The sequence below is a fragment of the Thermobia domestica genome, chromosome 12, assembly GCF_964235325.1.
Source record: "Thermobia domestica chromosome 12, izTheDome1.hap1.1, whole genome shotgun sequence".
NCBI classification, from domain to species: Eukaryota; Metazoa; Arthropoda; class Insecta; order Zygentoma; family Lepismatidae; genus Thermobia; species Thermobia domestica.
Window position 1 is genome coordinate 224,717,818 of NC_137465.1, and position 24,138 is coordinate 224,741,955.

Below are 24,138 nucleotides of genomic sequence, written 5' to 3' on the forward strand. Positions count from 1 at the left end.
ACGCTAATACGGCTGAACCAATTTCTTTCATTTTTGGGGGGTTATTAAGATTTGGACCCTAGATGGTTTTTATCATATCACTTTAATTTTCAATTACCAGTGTCTTGAGATAATTGACCATTCAAGTGTCCATAACGTACAAATCCTTTGTTAGCTCATCATAGCTAAATCTAACCGTATTTATATGCAACCCACATGACCGTGTCACTCGGCGGGTTAACATAAATGACAGGCGATATAATGTTAACATTTACTCCAATCTTCTATGGTTTTTATCATATCACTTGAAAGCGAAAAAGTAAAAATTATCTAAGTAACAAAGTTTATTGCGTTCCGGGGTGACCCCAGCGAAGCGGGGTGAACGCTGCTAGTAGGGCTATATTCTGCTATTATACGGCCATAGGTAGGCCACCTCCAATGCAGCAGGATGGAGTGGGTTGCATAAGAGCGTGCAATTCATTTCAACAAATCGCCTCTTTTGATGAATGAACAATGATACATGAGAGTTGTTTTTTCGAGCGTATCATTTAACAGCAAGTTTAAGAAGAAATGAAACAATATTTGTCTTCAAAACAATTGTTTGATATTTCGGTAAATTTCGACCTGAACCATGGAGCTCTTTTTCAACCTGTCAACACAAACTCATACTCACTAACTAACGCCCAATACATTGAATATTATATATGAAATGACATGAAATATTTTAGGTTTACGTTCCATGGTTATGCCGACTAGGCTAAACGAGACGGTGATGTTGAGATATGGGATGAATGGTGGAATGTATAATCTGGAAGAAAAGGGGAGAACCCCGAGAAAATCCACGCAAACGGTGTTTGTCCAGCACAAACTTTACTTGGTACGGGCTGGGATCGAACCAAGGACCCCATGCACCAGAGGTGAACTCTTTACCACTGAGCCACCGCCACCGAACTACAACTTATATTCAACCCAATCTGAATATGTAATATGTATAATTTCCCTATTAAATTTTGAACTAACAAATTTTCAAATTTCTTATTGTAACTCTAAATCCTTTATTTTACAGAATTTGTGTCATTTTTTATAATGATCGGAACAAGTTCCTTAGAAATGCTACCAGCATCATGGTTTACAATAGATTCCTGTTTGACAATGTAAAATAGCTCAGCAAATAAATTGTTCGTTAACTTTCTGAATATATTTTTAATTTCGATTCTGCCATTGAGTCACAGGCCACAGAGGTTTGGGGGGGCATGAATATGTTAGGGGGGGTTAAGTCATTAAAAATTATCTTGCAAATAGCTAAATTGTGTTTTTTGTATTAATAATAGCATTTTGTGTTAAGGTCTGCATGGTCCACGAAAACCTTAGGAGGGGCCAGGCTCCCTCTAGCCCCACTCTGGTTGCGGGCCTGTTGAGTCATTAGACTTATATAAATGTTAAGTTCGACATGAGACCTGCTTTTGTTCAGCGTATTTAGTTTCCCTCACATGTTCTTTTAAATTTTAATTCCGTGTTGTTTATTAAATGTATTCTTCTCCACATTAGCATGTCATTATTTAACGGCATGGGCAATATAGTAGTAAAAATATTTTGAGAATAAAATTTGAACAGTGTCTGTTAACAAGTATTAGACTATTTTATGAAAGATAGTGCCACGAAAAATCTAGTAGCATTATTTCAAGTAAGAGACCCTAAATCAGTGGTTGTCAAATTTATGAAGGTTTTGAGCTACCGTGACGTTTCTAAATCCTACTGTGAGCTACCAACCAAAAAAAATACCATTTTTATTTAAAAAAATATTACATTTGCTTATTTTCTGTAATCTTACATTTCCAGTAAATATGAAATCAATTCTAATTAAACTGTATATAACAGAAAGAAACTGAAACTGAATTGTACATATGAATAACAAATGTAACAACAGTTATTTTAATCAGACTTTTTAACTTTAATGAGAAAAATGGAACTCAAGAACTAAAATGAGCTTCCAAGTAATAGTTCACTACACAAACGGCGCTAGATTTGTAAATAAGCCAGGTAATCGTCATTTAAAACTTATCCAAAAAGTCGCTAATTGGAAATATTTATTTTTTTTGTCGCTATTCTGGAAATAGAATCCTCTAGATTTAGCTATTATTTTTATCCCAAATTGGCAACATTGACCGAGGTTAACTAAAAGGAGAGTTTACGCGATCTACCGAATAAGTCCCCGCGAGATACTAGTAGCTCGCGATCGACGGTTTGGCGATCACTGCCCTAAAACTACGTTTGCTATGTTTTATCATTCAAATGTGAAACAAGCTATAGCAAAATGAGAAACTATAAACCGCTGAAGTGTGGTTTTGGAGAATGGTTTGCGAGGACTCAGTTGCACAGCAACGAAGTACGGAAGAAAACGCAAACAGAAAGAGAATTTATAACTATAATTATTAACAGACGAATGCAACGTATTGATTATCTGTCTATTCTGACACGTTACGTCCCTAGAAAGCACATTTTGAAGACAAAATCCTGGGGAGGAAACTATGAGGGCGGCGTAGTATATGTCCTGTTTAAAGGGAATACTTAATGACGTGGAATATATGTACGTAATGACTTGAAAGAATGGCTTTCGATTGGAAGTCATCGCTATGCGGAAAAAGCTCTGAATTTAATGATGAATGAATGCGATGTCACAAATTTGTGGAAAGAAAGTTTATACTGCAAAAAGTTCATAAAATCATTAGCGTTTAACAGAGAATATTTTTTTAAAAGGAACTGTATAATAATCATGACATCTCATTGAAATAAACAAAAGTATATTTTTAAAGTGTAAATCTTCATGTGTGGTTTTCGAAAAAAAAAAATCAACAAAATCGAAATGTTCTTGTAAATCTAACAATGTAACAACACCCCCTAGTATCAAAATCTGCCACATCCGTTTTGCTTAGTTTCGAGCAATCTCGCAAAACGTGCAGTGAAGCTCCATATTGTAAAATTCTTTCAGTTTATAAGGGTAGAGCAATTAATGTACTCGGGATTTTGGACTTTCCCTTCACCTTTTATTATAAAAAGTCTTTCTTAAATACAAAAATTATAAGTAGTAGTATAATAAGTAGTTCCTCTAATATATTGGGTAAAATTAAGATAGGAACCCGGTGACCAAGCGTCGTGGGCATTTGCAGGTGAGGTTTCTCTCGGTGACCAAGCGTCGTGAGAGGGGTTTTAGGTGGTTCGATCAAGCTGGGCAGATTGATGCTCGATGGTGCGTGCTGCTCTCTTTTATCCTCCTCTTCGGGTCCGTCGTCTGCGTTGTTTTGTTTACCATTAGCACGTGTTAGTATACATTGCTGTCGCATGTTATGAGGACATGCGGAACCTTACAATACACATGCATACAAAGTTCCATATTTGAACTAGTTTTTTAGTTTGAAATATTAAGCCTTTAAACAAAATTCTGTTTTCATGAAATCCCTTTAGATCAAACATATAAGAAGCGATATATAACTCAATTTCGATAAAGCTCGCACCGTGTGGACTTTGTGGTGGACAATCACCGTGCTCGTGGGTTTCCTCGGGTTTCTCCCGTTTCCTCCCACTTTCTTCATTCCACCATTTCATTCATTTCTCATCATCATCACCGTCTCCTTTAGCCTAACCGGCATAACCGTGGGACGTAAAACAAAGATTTTTCAATTTCGGTAAAAAATGGATTTGGCGGATGTTGATACAAGGCGCCTCAATTGAAATAGTTCGATAACTACGAAACATATTTATATGAAACTTATGCTGAAGCATATACGCTAATCATGCTTCTAATGCTAAGAATAACAAATTTATAGTGTACGTTATAGTTGATGAGTTATAGCCTTTACTCTTAAAATAAATTTTGTTTACCTATCACATTGTTCAAATATCTTATTAATCTATAAATAACATCGATAGCTGAATAAAATGAAATGTTTTGATGTAAATTCCAATGGGTACTTTTTGACAAAATTAAGAAAAACCTACCTTTATATCGTTTAACAGCATGTCGCTAGTTGCCCATCAGATGCAGTAAATAGTATATTCTTCAGGTGATCCCAACGCAAATGCTGGTTGTAAACACACTTCGGACGACAACCACGTAGAAGACGTTGTCAACAATTGTCAACGATCGTCAAGTAACGAAGATTAATGACGTCAGCAACATTTCTGGATAAAAGAAGCCAATCCACCACAGAAGGCATTAAGCTTCACTTATTAATAATCACTTCCACTCTCTAGGGCGCCTGATCTCTATGAGTCTTTTATTCTTACCACTTTACAAGACTCCTGGTAGGTAGAACGCCTGGTCTTGGCAAACACCTAACTTCTCGCTAGAAAGCCTGATTTTTTTTAGTTTTATCCTCAGCTCTACAACACTGGTCTCTGAGGGGTACCTTCACACACTCTTTGGCAACTAGAGACTTGAATTCTGTCATTCTAGGACGCTTCACGTCTCTGGATTCTTTCGAACTAACCAACAAAGCACCATTATATTCAAGAAGAACATAATATTTGAACTGTCATTAGTTATTTCTGTACTTAAGATCATTTTATTATAACAAAACGTGACAGGGAAAGCCCAAACTTCCATTGTACTATTTTTAGCTCTACCCTGAAAGGCAGAACTTTACAATACTCTCCTCTAATAATTATTTATTATATTTAAAAAATATATGCAATTAATTAGTAGATTGCATTTATTGTTGTTTGATTTATTCTATGGTTGAGAATGATCCCGATAGCGTACCTGCTCATACTCCCGCCTTTGGTCTGAGCGGTCCCGGGTTCGATTTCCAGTGGGGATATTTGGTCATCAAATTGTAAAAGTATTTCCAGGCAAGTCATCCTGAAATGACGTCTCTGGGAGCTTCCTTCTTTCCTTCTCTATTCATTTCTTCTTCCCCACTTCCAAGTATAGTGTGTTCGCCAAGGGACGTCATGTCTCTTACGTAACGGACTATGCCACCTTAATCCATTGATAATATTCAGATTTTAAATAATTGATATATTTTAAGTGAATTTTAGTCAGAAATTTGTTTTGATCATGACTTGATAACATCGCTTACACATGAAACAAATAGCAGATGACTGTGTTTTTCATTCAACTGGAAAATGAATGACTTTTCTTCCAACCACATACTAGTAGCTGGGATAGTGCTCCCAATTATGTCTGTTGTTGTTTGTTTATACGTCTATGGATCTTACTTAACTGAATTTCTCAAGCCTTAGAAGATTTTTCTGAATGTACCCAAGGAGAAAGTACAAAGACTGATATTATAACTAAAACTATAGAAAATTCTCAACATTTCTGGTCATTGATAAATTTTAGAACAAAAAAAAAAAAAAAAAAAAAAAAAACGCATTTCATCTAAGCTTATTTATAACGATAAAACTCAATTAACAATTTCAAATCGGAGCTTTTCAATGAATTGTTTAATAGCTCATATCTCTCCTGCATTCCACCCAGTGGCGTATTTACGATTTTGTTTCGTGGGGGCTTTGCTAACTTTCGGGGGAGGACTTTGCCTGAAAATGTGAAAATTCAGCAAGATATTTCATATACTTTACTATAGTAAGTAAGATTTCGGGGGGGCTTAAGCCCGAAAGCCCCTCTAAATATGCCACTGATTCCACCTGAATATTTCCTCTGTCAAACCTGTTTGCTCATGCCTCTTTTCATACACTACTACTGCTACATCAGATGAAGTTGTTTAGTTCTTTCTTTACCTGTTCATAAGGCATTATATCTCGGAATACAATATTGTAAACAATGTTGCCTGAGCTCCTTCATGGCTAAGCGGTTAGCGTACATGTCTGTGTCGTCGGAGATTCAGGTTCGATTTCCGGCGGGAGCTCCTGTTGTTCGGATTCCACGTTAATCAGTAGGTCTACATCTCATATAGCCTCACTGCTGAACGGAACATTAAACTCAAAATCAACTTAATCAACTGAACAATGTTGCCTCTTTGGCTAGTCTATTATTGTGCCTATTAAACAGATATTTCATTTTTTTTTTTTTTTTTTTTTGCTTTCAAGAAGATAGGAAAAAAATACACACACGTAACTCTTAAACATAAATCTGATAATACAAATTAGGCTATATCTAATCATAAAGACCAATACCAATGCTCCCATCTCTATCAATTATCTGTGAAAAAGTATTAAATATAGAATTTTACAGTTCACCTAACATTGTATTAATTTAGAGCTTCTTCTTGGTTAAGTGATTAGGGTACGCGACTTTGGCGTGGGGCACTCAGGTTCGATTCTCGGCGGGAACTAATATCGTTCGCATCTCACGTTAATCAATAGTACCCGTCTCGCTGCTAAAAGGGACGTTAAAATCAAAATCAACTTAACTCAAAGTTGTATTAATTTAGTGAAACATGGTTTTCTTCCTGGCAATTCTTGCTTAACAAACTTGGCAGTTGTAATTTATCACGCTTTGAGTTATACAATATATCAAATAACATAATACATTTGATAACTATAACTATAGCACTTGATTCTATAAATCACTACTGTTTTTAATAAATTAATGAACACACATGTTAGCCTATATTACTAATGCTCGTTGCAATTTACCTTACTGACAGACAACAACTTGTAATCATTTCTGGTGATACATCAACCTTTCTTTAAATAAAAACTGGTGTTCCACAAAGAAATGTATCTCGGTTCTTTACTTTTTCTCTTACCCATTTGATCATCTTCAAACTACATCTAAAAATATTCTTCTGTTTGGTGATGATTGTAAACTCTTTAGTGAAGTCTCTTCTTATCAAGATTCCGTTAAGCTTCAAAATGATCTCACACGACTTGCTTCGTGATGTAAAACTTGCCATTTGACGTTAAATAATAATAAAAAAAACTTCTCTGAAATTTATCTTACGAAAAATCATATTCAAGACGACTACTTTATTGGCAATATAATTCTTTTGAAATGTACAGGATCATAATGATCTTGGCTTTATATTTGATAACAAAGCTTTCTTTCAGTAAATATTTTGCAACTCTTATAAAAAAAAATATTTGTGAATGTTAAGATATTTGTACACATTTATGGAAATTCAAAATTTGACTGCGCTAGCTACTTTTTACAAGGTCTTGATTTCTTCTGTGGTGGACTGCAGTGAGCCTTTTTTGTCCATTGCATGTTTCACACATCGTTATAAGCTAGGATAGGCATTGTCCTCGATTTTCTGTTAGCTATTGTTCGTCTCAGAGTTCCAGAGCGACGTAGGTCAAGCAACAAAACTATCATGAGAGCACTCAACATAGCATCATATAGAAATACTAGTCACTGCAAAACAAGCTGATATTTTAACTCTAAATAAAATAACAAACTGAGAATTAAACTATCTGTAATTCTGATTTTCTCAAATAATTTCAGATTACCTATTCCCATAACACGTAATAAGAATCTAATCTATGTTCCGAAACCTAGATTTTCAATACTTCAAAGGTCCCTCATGTACAGGCTTTCTACTGATTTCAACAGATTTCCACCTACGATAGACATCTTTATTTTCAAAGGAAGTTTCCGAACTGCATTGTGTAAAATCAGGTTGTAAATATTGTTACGTAAATAATTACTTTTCCTTGATGTTCTGATATTTTTGAAATCTTTGAGTTTTACGTCCCTCGGTTATGCCGGGTAGGCTAAAGGACACGACGATGATGAGAAATGAATGAAATGGTGAAATGAAGAAAGTGGGAGGAAACGGGTGAATCCCGAGGAAATCCACGCACACGGTGTTTGTCCACCACAAAGTTCATTTGGCGCGAGCTGGGATCGTACCAGGGACCCCATGCATCAGAGGTGAACGCCCTATCACTGAGCAACCGCAGCCCTCTGTTATTTTTGAGTTACTTTCTATATGTTTCTTGTTGGATTCTGCTTTTCTTTTCACACTGATGTTACATATTTCATTGTAACATGGCCAATGTGCTTTACCTGAAACTATACATATAAATAAACAGATATTCTTGGTCAAATAATATAGCCCACAGGGGACAAATAACATAGCCCTCGGGACATCTTTTTAATGTCGCACATGGTTTGTCGCAGAATACTGAGGCTCACAGTAAAACTTTTAAAGACAATAAAAATATCCACGGAATTTTCCCATGAATTTCAACGGCATGTGCTCTCACGAAAAAATATGTGAGTGTATATATCATCCTAGGATTTTCTCCCAAAGAGCGAAATTCTACAGGAATCATAGAGGAAATTCTTTTTTCTGGGACACAAGTTTACATCAGATGTCCTTAGTATGTGTATCCGTAGTCCATTGATTAAAACGGTAAACTTCTCAAGCTCCCTTCACTGGTCTAGAATGTAACGTACTCGGCTTTGCTGTACGGGTCGTAAGTTCGATTTCCGGTGAGAGAGAATTAGAATTTGAACGAATTAAGCAGTTCGGATTGCACCTCAAACTGTGAGTCCACGTCTCATATAGCCTCGACAAGCTAATCTTGAGTTCAGTTCATCCAATTAACCGGAGACGTTTTCCGTTCGAGATCCAACAGATATCTCTGTGCTATTCTTGAGAACATCAGAAATGGTTCAGTATTCATAATAATGGAAATTATTGAGAATTCTAGGAAACTAAGAAATAAGTCAGTGATAGTCAACATAAAAATTACACTCAAGTCTTATACAAATACAGAGTGGCGCAGGGAAACGGGAAATTTTGAATCTAGAATTAGCGACACTGTATGTCCGGCATTTGTTTGGGACCGATAAGACAACATTGAGAAGACTGTGACGTTGTGCGTTCGCTGTGAAAGCATTTGATAACAACGGTGACATTCAATGCCCTCTAAGATTCCCTGAAATAAGTATGTGCGATTTCGTTCTGTGGCGATAGAGCCGCGATGGCTCAGTGGTAGAGCGTTAACCTCTGGTGCATGGGGTTCCTGGTTCGATCCCTGCTCGCACAAAGTGAACTTTGTGGTGGACAAATACCGTGTGTGTGGGTTTCCTCGGGGTTCTCCCATTTCCTCCCACTTTCTTCATTACACCATTTCATTCATTACTCATCATCACCGTCTTCTTCAAAATAGCCGGCATAAACGTGGGACGTAAAACTCAAAAGATTTCATTTCATTTCTTTCTGTGGCGAATCTATGGGAGCATCTCAAAAGTATATTTCCTCCAAACATCGTTGAATTGAAACTGAGGGTTAAAGAAGGACTCACTGGCGTTCCTGAAGACGTAATACACTGAGGATTCGAGAGAATTTCTGAAGCATACTTGTATCATAACGTGTATGCCGAGATGGGGAACATCTTTCCGCTTTCGTTCTCAAGAAATAAAGTGACATGTAAGCACCATATCGAATGCAATTGTTAATGATGTGATCGCTAATGCAGCTAAATTATTAAATGTATTTTTTCTTGTGTTAACTACTGCATTTTACACCAATTAAAACTTTCCTGTTTTCCTGCACCAGCCTGTATTTTTCTATTTTAAACTACTCTTTTTGGGACTGAAGTGGTAACATTCCGTTGTGAATATTCATACTAAATCATTACGTTTTCTAACGTTCATTTTTTAACGTAGCACTTTCATCTTTCGTTAATTCCTATTGAGATATTGGTTAATAGCAATTCAGCTAGTTTTAGAGAGAAAAAAACTTAATTACGTATCGAACGTAAAAATAGCTTTTAATGAAAAAAATAAGGATCACAATGCTTCCAGTTAATTACGAGAAATGAACGGAAAAAAATAAGTTTTAAAGCCAGAGTGACCCAGGTGTTTTAAATAAACTTTCCAGATAGATCTTTCCCATTTAAACATCAGAATTCTATGGAGTAAATGGAATTTTTCCATTAAGAACATAAACATTAGGTAGTGCAAAATCTAATAACCCATAAAGTTTGAACAGTGTCTGCTACTGGAAACTCTAATAACCCATAAAGCCTGAACACTATCTGCTAGTGGCAATTCTAATAACTAATAAAACTTGAAATATACCTGCTGACGCTTCCTGCTAACGTTTGGAAACGTAAAAGAAACTAATGTGATTCGTGCATTGTGCATTGTTAACTAGTACAGTTTTAAATTCAAATATTAGTCTGTGTAAGAATATTATAATTTCTTTATTCCTTTGTGAACTTAAAGACAAGAAACGTTTGCTAAAGATAAAAACAGTGTAATTCAAGAATTAGTGTGATTTTAGAAGTTGTGTGATTCTTAAATGCTAGTGTTGCCCTTTAAATAAAAATAAGTGTTTCTCGTCTTGTCTTATATCGATTCTCAATATTTTTTGTCTCGTCTCATTTTCTTTAAAAAAAAGTATATATAAACAATGAATGCTCTGTTTTTCAAAGAAAGGTGGCCCCGAAGATACTAACGTTCTCGTCTTTGGTTTGAGCGATCCAAGGTTCGATTCCTGGTGGGAACATTTCATCGAAAAATTGTAAGAGATTTTTCAAGCCAGCCAACCTGAATGAGGTTTTTCTCATCCATGCCAAGCAAATGCCAGGAAGGCTCCTAACATACAGGTCCCAGATCGCTTCCTTCCTTCCCTTTCCTCGAATAATGTGACCACCAAAGGACGTCATTTTTTCATACGTGAAGGGCTAACATGGCCGTAGATGCCGAAAGCCCAGAAATCTAATTCCTAATCCTAATCCTAGTGACGGGCTAACATGGCCATAGATGCCGAAAGCCCTGAAATCTAATTCCTAATCCTAATCCTAGTGACGGGCTAACATGGCCATAGATGCCGAAAGCCCTGAAATCTAATTCCTAATCCTAATCCTAGTGACGGGCTAACATGGCCATAGATGCCGAAAGCAATGAAATCTAATTCCTAATCCTAATCCTAGTGACGGGCTAACATGGCCATAGATGCCGAAAGCTCAGAAATCTAATTCCTAATCCTAATCCTATTGACGGGCTAACATGGCTATACATGCCGAAAGCCCAGAAATCTAATTCCTAATCCTAATCCTAGTGACTGGCTAACATGGCCATAGATGCCGAAAGCTCAGAAATCTAAATCCTAATCCTAATGACGGGCTAACATTGCCATAGATGCCGAAAGCCCTGAAATCTAATTCCTAATCCTAATCCTAGTGACTGGCTAACATGGCCATAGATGCCGAAAGCTCAGAAATCTAATTCCTAATCCTAATCCTAATGACGGGCTAACATGGCCATAGATGCCGAAAGCCCGGAAATCTAATCCCTAATCCTAATCCTAATGACGGGCTAACATGGCCATAGATGCCGAAAGCCCAGAAATATAATTCCTAATCCTAATCCTTTTGAAAGAAAAATAATCATCTCTAAGTTAACAAAGTTCTTCCGTCTCACTAAAGATCTACGAAGAGTGTTTATGTATTTTTAACTTTTATGTCCCACGGTAATTCCCTGTAGGATAAGAGAGACGGTGATAATGAGAAATTGATGAAATTGTGGACTGAAGAAAGTGTGAGGAACAGGCGTGTAGCCAGTCCAAAAATGTAGTGGGGTCCCGGCTGAAGTTAGGGGGGGCCGATACAACCATATTATAGTTCATTTGACAGTCTACCGTGAAAATTTTAGGGGGGCCGGCCAACATTAAGGGAGGAGGGCTCCCCTAGACCCCCCTGGATAGGGGCCTGGTGAGGAAACGGGAGAACCCCAAGAAAACTCACGCACACGATGTCTGTCCACCACAAATCCCACTTTGCAGGAAGAGTGCTATATAACAACATTTGAACCATATTTATTATTAGAATATGAAATGAAACGAAATGAAATATTTCATTTTAACAACCCACGATTTATGCTCATTTAGAATAAGGGGCACTATAATTAAGGTAAATGAATGATGATGGAGGAAATGGTGGAATGATAATGTGGGAGGAAACAGACACGATTTTGTCCACCACTAACTTACTTGAGCGGGGATCGAACCAGTGACCCCATGCACCTGAGGTAAGCCCTTTACCATTGACCCACTGTGACCCCTATTTATTATTAGAGTATATAGTAAAATGACGAGTATGATAACTGCTCTGAAATATTGGATTAAAACATTGATAAATGCTCTTCTTTGTGTTCGTACAATTACTTTATTAATTCATAGATTTTATGCTATGAATAAATGCTATGCTGAAACTGTTTCAAAACTAACAAGGGGACATCTTATATTGATAGTAGCATTGCCCAATCAAACCAAGCGCAATCGATAGAGGAGTGAACAAAAGTGAGAAATCCAAAGTTTTACGAGTCGACACCTTAAATACAGGAGATACAGAGGAAAGAAGGATCTAGAATCATGTGAAGATAACAATGCAAAACATATGCTGAAACACAAAGAACCTCAAAATGATTGAAGTAATCAAAATGACATTTACACAACAGTACAGTAAGCAAACATTGTACCCATAGAGATGCTTAATAACATGATATGTAATGAAATGTTGCCAACTGAGCAAAAAATAAAGTTTCGTTAAATGGCACGGAACACAAATCATAACATCTAGAAAATCTAATTATGAGTAGAACCATACTTGTGAAGTCCTGATGTACAGTGTTGCTAAAGTTTGAGGATAGACGTATATGAATTTCTATATGAATCTCGGATGTAGAGGAGTACATACAGTACTCGATTCGAACTAGTTAAAAACAAAATATGAGACCACAAACAAGAATATAATTACTGAAGTACGAAAATAACGGACGAAGCACAGCGTTGAAGCATTTTTGCCGAAGGAAAATGTCAGAATAGTACCAAAATACAACACATAAGCTGAAAAGATCCATACCTTTGGATGACCAAGTAGTCTTCATTCTCGCTGCTGACAAGCATGTTCGATTTTCGATTGGAGCATCCTGCCACATAGTAGTAGTTGGAACCCTACATTAAGCTAGATGCAGGGTCGGATTTAGGAGAGGTCAATTCAGCTTTGTCAGGTGTGCACATTGTACAAAATGCTTATGCTTATCTCACAGCCTCATGACAAAACTACATGTGAACTGTTACCAGTAAGTCAATATTCCAAAAGCAAAATACGTGAGCTGCATTTTATGCCTTTATTATAATTATTACACAATATCAAGGAGACCCTTCTGGTTTACAAATGTACTTTCTGTAAGTTTATCAGTCTTTTGAAGTGCCCCACTCCTCATAGGGACCAACATAGTGCGGAGCACTTTATCAACAACAACACTGAAAACTAAGTGCCGATAATGTACGAGGTGATACAATTATACGTGCATCAGAAAAGTGAGCCTGTTAGTCAATTGTCAATCAACGAGCATGAATCATTTCAGTTTTGTGTGTTGTGTTTCACACTATTCTGCTTTTCCATTTGGGTAAACCCTGCTTCGACTCTGTGCTTCGTCCCTTATTTTTGTACTTCAGTAATTTTACTTTTGTTTGTTGCCTCATATTTTGGTTTCAACTAGTTCGAATATTATACTGTATGTACTCTTCTACATCCGAGATTCATATAGGAATTTATACAAGCCTATCTTCAAACGTTGGCAACACTGTACGTCATGACTTCACAAGTATGGTTCTACTCATAATTAAATACTCTAGATGTTATAATTTGTGCTTCGTGTCGTTTAACAAAACTTCACTTTGTGTTCAGTTGGCAACACTGCATTACATATCATGTTATTGAGCATGTCTGTGGGTACAATGTTTGCTTATTATACTGTTGTGTAAATGTCATTTTATTACTTCAATCATTTTGAAGTTCTTTCTGCGTCAGTGTACTTTTTGCATGGCTATCTTCACATGAGACCAGATCCTTATTTCCTCTGTATCTCCTGTGTTTCTGGGTGTCGACCCATAAAACTTTGGATTCCTTACTTTTCTTCACTCCTCTATTGATTGCACGTTGTTTGATTGGGCAATTCTATCAATATAAGATGTTCCCTTGTAAGACTTGAGTAAAGTAATATTTCCCAAGAACAAGGGCGCCAATTTTTCTGTAACTTTGGGGGCGGACATTTAGATGTGTGTTTGGTGCAGGCAAGGATCTAAGAAGTCACATATGAGGATTTTTAAGATAAATTTAATTCAAATTATGCCAAATATTGTATATTCATAAAACATACACATAACAATAACAAATACATATTCATGAAATTATATGGAAAATCACATGAGCATTGGTGTCCATGGCCTCCCCGGCCCACCAGGATCGGCCCCTATGCCTACGAGACAGGAGAAATTTCTCCTCTTATCTCAACATCTATAAAGGTACTTCTAATCTTTTGGACAACATTATTAGATACTGAATAGGAAGATTTATATATATATGTACTTAATAAATATACCTGAACGTTTCTTCCACGTTATTTTTCATTGATCAGATAAAAATAAAGTTCATGTAAGTAGTATGCGCGTCTCAGTTAGGAAATCAAACAATAGGAGATACAAGCTGGTACACTGAGAAAAAAAATTGTAGGTGGCGTACTTAAAAAGATACGTTACATGCGTAATTCCTGTAGTTTTTGGACTTAACGTACAGCAGACGTATAACTGAAAACGCATGTTTTATAATATTTTCTGTTTAACTGTTCCATCTATACGTACTTTCCGTATGAAACAATGTAGGCGGTCAGGATCTCACATACAAATGGACGTATATAACATATAGCTGACGAAGGTAACATAAGTATATGCATGTAATATACGGAAAACTGTTAAATGTCAGACATCCTGCAATGGTATGATGTAACATCTAAGGGCAGTGCCTATGTAGCATACGGATAACGTATGCTCCATACTGATTTCTATAGTAAGCAAGAGGATGCCGTATATTTGTACAATATACCGCTGTCCGGAGAACGGATTTTTCTCTGTGTAGTTAACAGTGTGTAGTTTTATGCATTATACAAAGATAAATAAAAGGGGCCGCGGTGGCTTAGTGGTAGAGCGCAGGGTCCTCGGATCGATCCCAGCTGTCTCCAAGAGGGCTTTGTGGTGAACCAAATCCAGTGTGTGGGTTTTCTCAGGGCTCTTCCGTTTCCTTCCACATTCATATTCCACCCATTATTTAATAATTATACATTTAATTAATAATCCGTCTCAGTTACTATAAATGACACTAGCTTGGAACTTAAATGTAAAACTTAATTAAAAAAATAGCTAGCTGAGTATATCCTACTTATTTAAGGCAGTGCTCAAAAATTTTCTTTTGACCTTGGCGGCAGTTCAGAAAAACAGGTGCCACAATAATACAAATCGAATTTGATAAATAAACCTACGAGTTTCCATACTGAGTTAAATAGATTTAGTGTTGAAGTAAACTGGAAACTTCGAACTTTATAACGAATTTATTATAATTTGTTTTAATCAATCTCCTCTGGATGCGTCGTGAGGACAATTGGGGGAGTTTCTTGAAAGAAAACAGCAGCCTAGAAGGCCAGACTTAAAGGCAAAGAGATTAATATGCTGACCACAGATCACCCAATAACATTAATGGTACATACCGTCTGGTAGGCCAAGCCTTTATAAGAGCAGGTGTGCTCGTGGGTTTTCTCGGGGTTCTCCCGTTTCCTCCCACTTTCTTCATTCCACCATTTCACTCATTTCTCATTATCACCGTCTCCTTTAGCCTAACCGGCTTAACCGTGGGACGTTAAACTTAAAGATTTCCTTTTATTTCATTTCCATCTCAGCACATAAAAATCAGATGTACTGACAGGTAAAAATTGGTAATACTAACGCGAAAAAACAGGTCACGAGATTCATATATATCCAGTCGCCATTGCGAGCGGATTACCAGGATTTTTCCTCCTGATTTACGGAATTTGAAATCAAATAAAGCCCTTATTTCAATGTCACACGTTACGCCTATCAGTCTCAAAAAGATTGACAGTATTGGTAAGTGAATGATCACGTAAAACATGATGGAATAGAAGGTGCGAGGAAACTAAGCTAAGAGAACTCACGCGATCCTCCAAAAATCTGCTGGATCTGGGATAAAAACAGAGATCCACTTCGCTACAGGTAAACACCTTACAATCAAGAAACTCTGGCCAAGTTATTTAAAGAATTCCTTGTCATTAGCTAAAACCAGAAGTAAACTCCTTTAATTGCTCTTATGAGGGCTTGGCCTACCAGACATATACCATTAATGTTATTGAGTGATCTGTGGTCAGCATATTAATCTCTGTGCCTTTAATTCTGGCCTTCTAGGCTGCTGTTTTCTTTCAAGAAGCTCCCCAATTGTTCTCACGACGCTGAATGCATGCCGCAATGAGAACACCATCTGGTGAGTACCAACCGTATTTCCTATGACTAGAACCGACACTGTTTACCATCGCGAATCTCGTGGTATTCTAGTTCAGCTATAGCATTGTCAAAAGTAAATAATAAAAAAAAGCAAAGAAAGAAAAGTGAAGAGAAAGTAATACACTAGGTTATATTTGTAACTATGATAAACACCTCGAACCTTCATTTGGAAGCGAAAAAAAAAGTAAGAAAGGCAGACATTTTCAAATTAAAAACGTAAAAGAAAAAAAGGAAAAAGCACTAAAGAAAGAGATACGTAGTCGACAGAAAAGGGTCATTTTCCCACGAGAATGGACAATGAAAGATTGCCAGCCAAGAAAGCTCGTTAAGAAACGCGTAGGTTCTCCAATAGAACAAAGAATAGAAGAACGTACGAAAAATAGAGGGCGCTAAAGGCAAAAAATTACTCCACAAAGATAAAGGACGTTCAATATATATATATATATATATATATATATATATAAACTTTTGTTTTTTTTAAAAAAAAAAACACTCCCTTCTTGTTATCTCGAAACGAAATTACGGAACCGTTTCCGAACAAAAAAAAAAACGGTATTTCTTAAATGAAGTTTATAAGAATGGAAAAGAAACTAGTTGTTTTTGTGGTAAGTATAAATTGCTAAATGTTGTCTTGTTCTTACTTGCATCATTCCGAAGTAGGCATCTGGCTGAATATACAAGGGCTGTTCATGTAATTCTTGGACTGATACTCTAAAAGAATTACTTGAACGATTTGCCTATGAATGCTTGTTCCCTTCAAAATATTCACCTGCTGTTTTTACACACCAAGGAATTCTGTATTGTGTAATGCTGGATGTAATGGATGGAGTCAGATAGCTTATCTTTTAAGATGGATTTCAGTTTAGGGAAGAAGAAATTCGCATAATTTGATCCAGCACGTAGGGAAAATAATGTGCGATAACGGATGTTGTTTTTGGCCAACAATTTGGACATTTTTCCTGAATTCTGACACGTAGAATTATCATTGTGTTGAAAGCCACTTTGCAGATTTCCAATTGTCCGCTCGTTTAACTGTTGCAACAAAGATGTGTAACCTCTTGAATAAACTTTTCGTCACGTTTGGCAAATTGGTGACTCATCGTACTGGGTAAATCAGAAACCACAAACGATTGAATTTTAACCTGAGATCGAACTCGTCTGGCCTTAATTTTGTCTCAGGGATTTATCTTCCTTCAGACCAGGTTCACGAGGGCGCGGGTCCAGTGGGACCGAACCTCCCCCAAAACTTATAACTCAACATACTTTTGTACACTTTCTCCAGAAATCTCTACTTATTTAACAGAGAAATGATTGATGTATTAGCATGAAAATTTGTATTCAATTTCAATATAATTTATAATTTGATTTCAATTTTGTTTTTCATACTTTAATTGTGTTTTTGCCTGTCTTATCGCCCACCCAGCGTTTCAGCATAGATTATTGGACACTGCAACCCTGGGAATAACTTTTTGCACCGCCTACCAACACTCAAATCAGAGTCTTCTGTTATGTAGAAAGAAGCATTACCGAGTACACGATCGCTAGGGTTGCCATACATCCGTATTTTGTACGGACAGTTTGTATTTTTGGGAAAGTGTCCGTTTCCGTATCGTACAAAGCATGAAAATGTCCCTATTTTACAAGTTTTTGGAGCTCTCCGAAAATTTCCGATTCGGGAATCGCTAAAATCTCGAGGGGAAAAGAATTGTCTTTTCATCATGAAACTTATATTTTAATTACTATTAATAAAGTAGGTTATGTTTTTGAAAGGTGTCTCATTTTTCCATTCTAGGGTACTTTTTGGTTAGATTTAATATACGTAATTTAATGGCATGATTTATTATATTTGTGTTAATGAAAAAAATATAAAACATGTTAGCTTCCAGTAGTGTTTTAAGTATTACAGGAAACAATTGTGTGATAACCTAAAAAGGTGATTTTTAGGTAAGAAAGTTCAAAATATTTATTCTGTGTTTTGGCACCGTATCTTTGATAGGTCGTCATTTTAACATCTGTCGTATTTTGAATCAAAACATTATGGCAACCCTAACGATCGCCTGTCTGTCGTTGCAAAAAAATTTGGCTTTTTTTCTCAAAGAACTGGTTGTGTCATAACGGTAGGGCTGCAGTTGCAGCGAACATGGCGGCAAGCAGCGTATCTGTGGCTGTGGAGTAATCAAATTTTTCTTGTGAAGGAGAAAGTTAAACCAGCTGAGATTTTCAGAAGATTTCAAGCACAGTATGGTGAACAAACGATGTCACGGACAAGAGTGTACGAATGGTGTGAACAGTTTCGCGACGGACAGGAGCTGGTGACAAATGAAGCACATGGACACATTCGCCCAACTGAAGTCACACTAGTGAGTATCGCACGTGTTGAGTAAATGTTTCTTGAGAACCGGCGAGTAACAGTGCGGGATATTGCTGGCGAGGTGAATATCTGTGTCGGGAGTGTTGAGACAATTATTCACGACCACTTTCGCTTCCGCAACAAGGTGAGTTACCCGCCAGCTGACATTTGATCAGAAGTGGACACGCATCACGGTCTGTGAACAGTTCTTCCCCATCCCCCCTACAGTCCAGATTTAGCCCCCAGTGATTATAATTTGTTTTCACCCCTTAAAGACCATTTGGGATAGAAGAAATTCACGACAGATGAAGCACTGCGGAACGATGTCCTCCAGTGGCTACGACAACAACCAAGTTCTTTCTACGCCAAAGGAATCAGGGAGCTGCCATAACGATGGCAACGGTGCGTCAACGCGCACGGAGAATACTTTGAAAATCTGACATAGTTTGGTGTTTCTTGTGCTATCTGTTGCCTCTGAAGAAATAAAAGTCCCGGTCAGCCTTGAACGACCCTTGTAATTCTTGAGATTTTGTGGAACCCGGAGGAAGAAACAGAGTAAATGTATAAAAGAGCTTTTGGTAAACTAATCTTCTGAAAAATTGACTTAAAAAAGACAACACTACTGCATGTATAACGTGATAAACCGGCACACTGAACTTTTACGTGGTTTTACGTATAGCGTCAGTTTAGCTTAAACTTCCCTCAATGCCTACTGAATATTTATTGATTTTTTACCTTTATGACTGATAATAAAATTCTCGGCAGTTTCTGCCTTCCCAGAGGAGATAATTTTAAAATTCCTGAAGGAAATTCAAATTATTGTTCTTTAGAGACTTCCTCATATTGTAGAAAGAAACACTCCTAAAAGATGAACCACACACTATAAACAAAGCATGTGTAAGAAGAACAGTGTTAGTTAAAAATAAGTTGAACGAAACAAGAAATAAGAGAATGTACCTTTGTGATCTTAACTCTAGGAGTTATATTTGTAATAGGAGGAGAAAAAATTGAAAAGTGTTCCCAAATATGTCACATTTTGGGATATTTCAAGTATTTATAAATAGAAAAAATAAGAATTTGTTTATTTACTTATACATATTTCGGGATATTAACGGTATCTGTGGCCTTAAGCCCGTCATGTATGTGGGAAGACTTCCCTTACCGAATAAAGTGTCCTTCCAGGAGGAGGAAGGACGCGTCCTGGGACCTGGACGTTACGTACCATCCCAGGTATTTGCCTGGTGTGAATAAGGAAAACTCAAGGAAAACCTCACTCAGTATGGCTAGCCTGAAAAAGCTTTTATATTTTTTCGACCATGTGTCCCCACAAGGAATCGAACCCGAGACCGCCGGCACCAAACGCGAGAGCGCCAGCGACTTCGCTACCCAGGGCCACTAGGAATGTTAAGAAACTTTATGGGTAGTTAATGGATCAATGATAGAGTGCTCATTTCTTGTGTGGAGTATTCGCGGATCGATCCTAAGAGAAGTGTGTTGGTAGAAGAAAACATTGTTTTAGTAGGTTTTATTGTTGTTCTCCCGTTTTTTCTTACTTTCCAATACAATAGTTCTTCTACATTTTCCTTCAATTTCAATTATTCTTTGTATTTTCCAACATTCTTTCCCAGCACCGACGCTATATGCGATGGGGCTATTGCTTCAAGTGGAATCTAAGCCATTATACAACTTTGCGTTCGAATCGAATCCGGGACTAAGCATGGTAGCCACTCTACAATTGGGCAGTGTTATGCAACAACCATTCAGCCCACAACAAGTCAGTTTTGGGGAAATCACAGTTATAGGTTTCTCTTTCCCCAAGACGTTACCGTATGTGGGTTGACTTTTCTCTTGATAGATAACAGGCCGATCGCAAACGCGTTACCAGGATTTTTTTAAAGCATGTACCTTACATATGTTCGAACCTTCCAGCAAGATTAACTCATTTTTTAATAATATTGTGGGTTGACTGATTGTTGCATAGCACCGCCCAATTATTAGTTGTCCACTGTCGTTCACGCAAAAGCGTATAGCTACGATTATCAAACAGTATTAGCTGAAAAGAATGTTCTTTGCACGAGTAGTATAAGCTTATGAAAAATTGTGAACATCAAATCTTAGTATACACATGGAGAATAGTGTACGGCATCGAGAGTGTCACTATTAATTTCAACAACTCTAAAAACTATGAACTAGACAAAAATAGCGCTTGTTATCGATTTTACACAGCAGTCCCTTCCTACCCCTACCACTGACCCCTGCCAAAAGGGAATAAAAGGCATCAGCAGTGTCACTAGGCATCTCAGCGACCCCTAAAATAATGGATTGAATAGTAATGTAAGTAGGTTTCTATTACTTTTACATACTGTACCTCTTCCTACTCCAGACACTCACCCCTTCCCCCAACCCGATGTCAACAGGAATACATTTTAACTTAAACAGTTTCTCTAATGTAATCATTTATCATATTGGGCCCCATAACTATTCATTGAACAATAATATCGGTCGTTTTCGATTTTTTTTATATGATACACCTTCGCTCCTCCTCCTCCTTTGTTGAATGTATGCTTAAATCCTAGACCAGGATTCACTTTTACACCAAAAGCTTTAAGTTTGGTCCCATTACTATTTTCATTATTTATTAACAATTTACCAAGTTTTGTCAAATGTAGTAATTATTTATTATCTGCCGATGACCTGAAAATATTTAGAGATATAAAAGTTAATAATGATCCGCATGAACTACAAAGTGATATTAGTTGTTGTCTGCAATAGTGTATCAGGAATAAATTATATTTTAATATTAAAAAATGTAATGTTGTAGCGTTTTCAAATAAATTTAAATGTACGTCTTTTGAGTATAAGATTAATAATGAAAAGTTAAAAAGAATAGAGTATAGCTGTTAACGACAGGTGTATTTCTAGATCACAAGTTTACATTTAAATATGACATAAATAAAATCATTGCAGAGTAACACAGGACTTTAGGGTTTTTAATAAGAAGTAGAACAGCCCTGTATAATACCCAAGCTTTAAAATACCACTTTATAGCGATGATTAGGATTAAGTTGGAATACTGTTGTATCCTTTGGGATCCTGTTCATAAATTACAAGCAAATAACACGGAACGAGTCAAATTTAAATTTTTGAAACATCTCTATTTCAAATTGTATCGAATATCAGCAACTAAAAATAAGATATCTTACTCTTCTCTTATACTTAAATTTGATACGCAATCTCTTTACAGTAGACGTTTCGTTATTCAACTAATATATTTGTAGAAAAGAGTGAACTCAATGATAGGCAAGTGCAATTTTCTCCAATATACCAAAACGATCATTGCGTAAGAATTTAGTATTTAACGTATTGAGATCTCATATTACAATTAGGGATGGGCAAAACCGGTTTTTATAAAAACCGAAACCCGAAAACCGACATTTCGGTTTTCTCCAAAACCGGTTTGGTTTTCTCCAAAACCGGTTCGGTGAAAACTTTTCGAAAACACATGAAACTATTTCTGTGGAAATGGATTCGATTTCCGGAGAACAACGAAACACCATTCTGGTCAGAAATAGAACAAATTTTGGAAAAAATCCGGAATCGGATTTGAAGAAAACCGAAAACCGGACCAGGTAAAAAACCGAACCGGTTTTGGAGAAAACCGGTTTCGGTGAAAAACCAAACCGGTTTTGAAGAAATTCGGTTTGAAAATTTCCAAATACCGATTTCGGTTTTCTAAAAACCGAAAACCGAAAAACCGGTTTTTGTGCCCACCTCTAATTACAATACACCAAGAGTCACTCATTGTTAGACTGTAAAAAAATTCAATCAGTTGGTTTCATCAATTCTGGATCTTGATTCCCGTGATCACATTTTGTATATTTGCGTATTCTCAGAAATAATATTTTGAGGAGACATTATGATGGAATAACCATTATGTAAGTAAGACGTGTTATATCTATGAATTTTGAACCTATACTGCAGAATATTTTTCATTTTTTTAAATAATTATACTACTAATATCTTAATTTTCGTTTTATTATTTAACTTCTATTTTTCCTTTTTTACATGTATTATCTTTTTTCTTTCTTTCAAATATATATATGTATGTGTGTGTGTGTGTGTTTCATATGTGATTATGTGACTATATCTATGTTCCTCTATAAATAGAGTTTCTCTCCTCTGTAGAGGACTGTTATAAATAAATAAAATAAATAAATTTACCAGAAAAAGAATTCATCAAAATTGAAGCAGTATTCTAGAAGGACTTAAACATCAAACATCGATTCGTTCATCTTTATTTATAAGTATTAGGAGAGTATTAAGGACAGCAACCTATGATGGAATACGTCCTTTCAGATTGAGTATATGAACTGGAAGATATGATGTCAACGCATTTAGCTTACGTTGTCATTCCGAACTTTCTTTAGAGTTATGAAATGTTCATTTGCAAGTCCGCACATTCCAATAGTATGTAAAACTGAAGGAATCATGTGTCCTAGTGAATTACTGCCGAAACCTACAAAAATCGAATTTGTCAAAATCTTACGAGAAATCGAATTTGACAAAATTCTACGAGAATAATTTATTAATTAAGAAAACATTAAAAATTGGCAATCAGTACGTATCTTGATACAATACACAAGTGCATTTATATTCCTCATATTTTGTTGTACATCAGACATGTGCCAGTTGGAACAGGGAATGGGGCAACCATAGAAGTCTTACTGGCATCGAAGCCCGTACAAGGCAATGTACAACATTTTTCAAAAGAACTGAACAGCCATTTTCATTTTATTTATTCATTTCATTTCGTTCGTCGTACACTAATATCACAGGAATATAAAAAGTGTTATAACAGTAACCAAAATATTTACTTACTGAAGAAAATCAGAACAAAAAGTCTATTTACTTACCATTTTAGTGGAACACTTGACTAATCTGTCAATGTTCGCTGGTACACTCTACGCTCGATATTCTAATGCAAAGGATATTTTCAAGGTGAACATCCGTTATCCAAGAAAAATTTTCAGCTCAGTTTTAGAGATTATGTAAGAAATTCATTTTCAACAACGAGTCAGATGGATCGTTTTAAAGGGCACAGTGGGAAGGGGGCGGCCCGAGGCCCAGCTGTTGCTCATAAATGTACCGTTGACGCACGTAGTCGTAGGGTTCGACAGCGGGTAAAGTAAATAAATTATTTTAGGCCTACTTCGAACTCACAAGTCAAATCGAGATCTGATTGAGCTATGAATACACAAAGTCCAGAAAAATAAATAAATAAATAAATAAAAAATTATAATAAAATCAATTTGGACCACATATATATAATGTCCGGACAAACAAGATTCTTTTTAACTGTAACTTCATTTTGTTAAGTTTAATTTTAGTTCGTCTATAGTCAGGGGCGGATCCAGGACCGACTTCTGGGGGGGGGCGGTGGGTTGTCATACTGCTACTTTTAAGGCTCGAAACTTTGGGATGGGTTTTATTTATATATATAAAATAAGAAAGCTTCTTCTTCTGAGGGGGGCGATCGCCCCG

At 36.5% G+C, this 24,138-nt stretch overlaps 1 protein-coding gene across 1 annotated transcript in view; it reads left to right on the forward strand.

Moving 5' to 3' along the window:
- Window positions 1–24,138, forward strand: part of LOC145666275 (alpha-2B adrenergic receptor-like) — a 128,856-nt gene that overhangs the window by 10,428 nt on the left and 94,290 nt on the right. Inside the window, exon 2 of the mRNA XM_081733338.1 lies at window positions 20,226–20,424. Within this exon, the coding sequence (XP_081589464.1) occupies window positions 20,226–20,424 (199 nt within the window). The remainder of the gene's footprint in view (window positions 1–20,225; window positions 20,425–24,138) is intronic.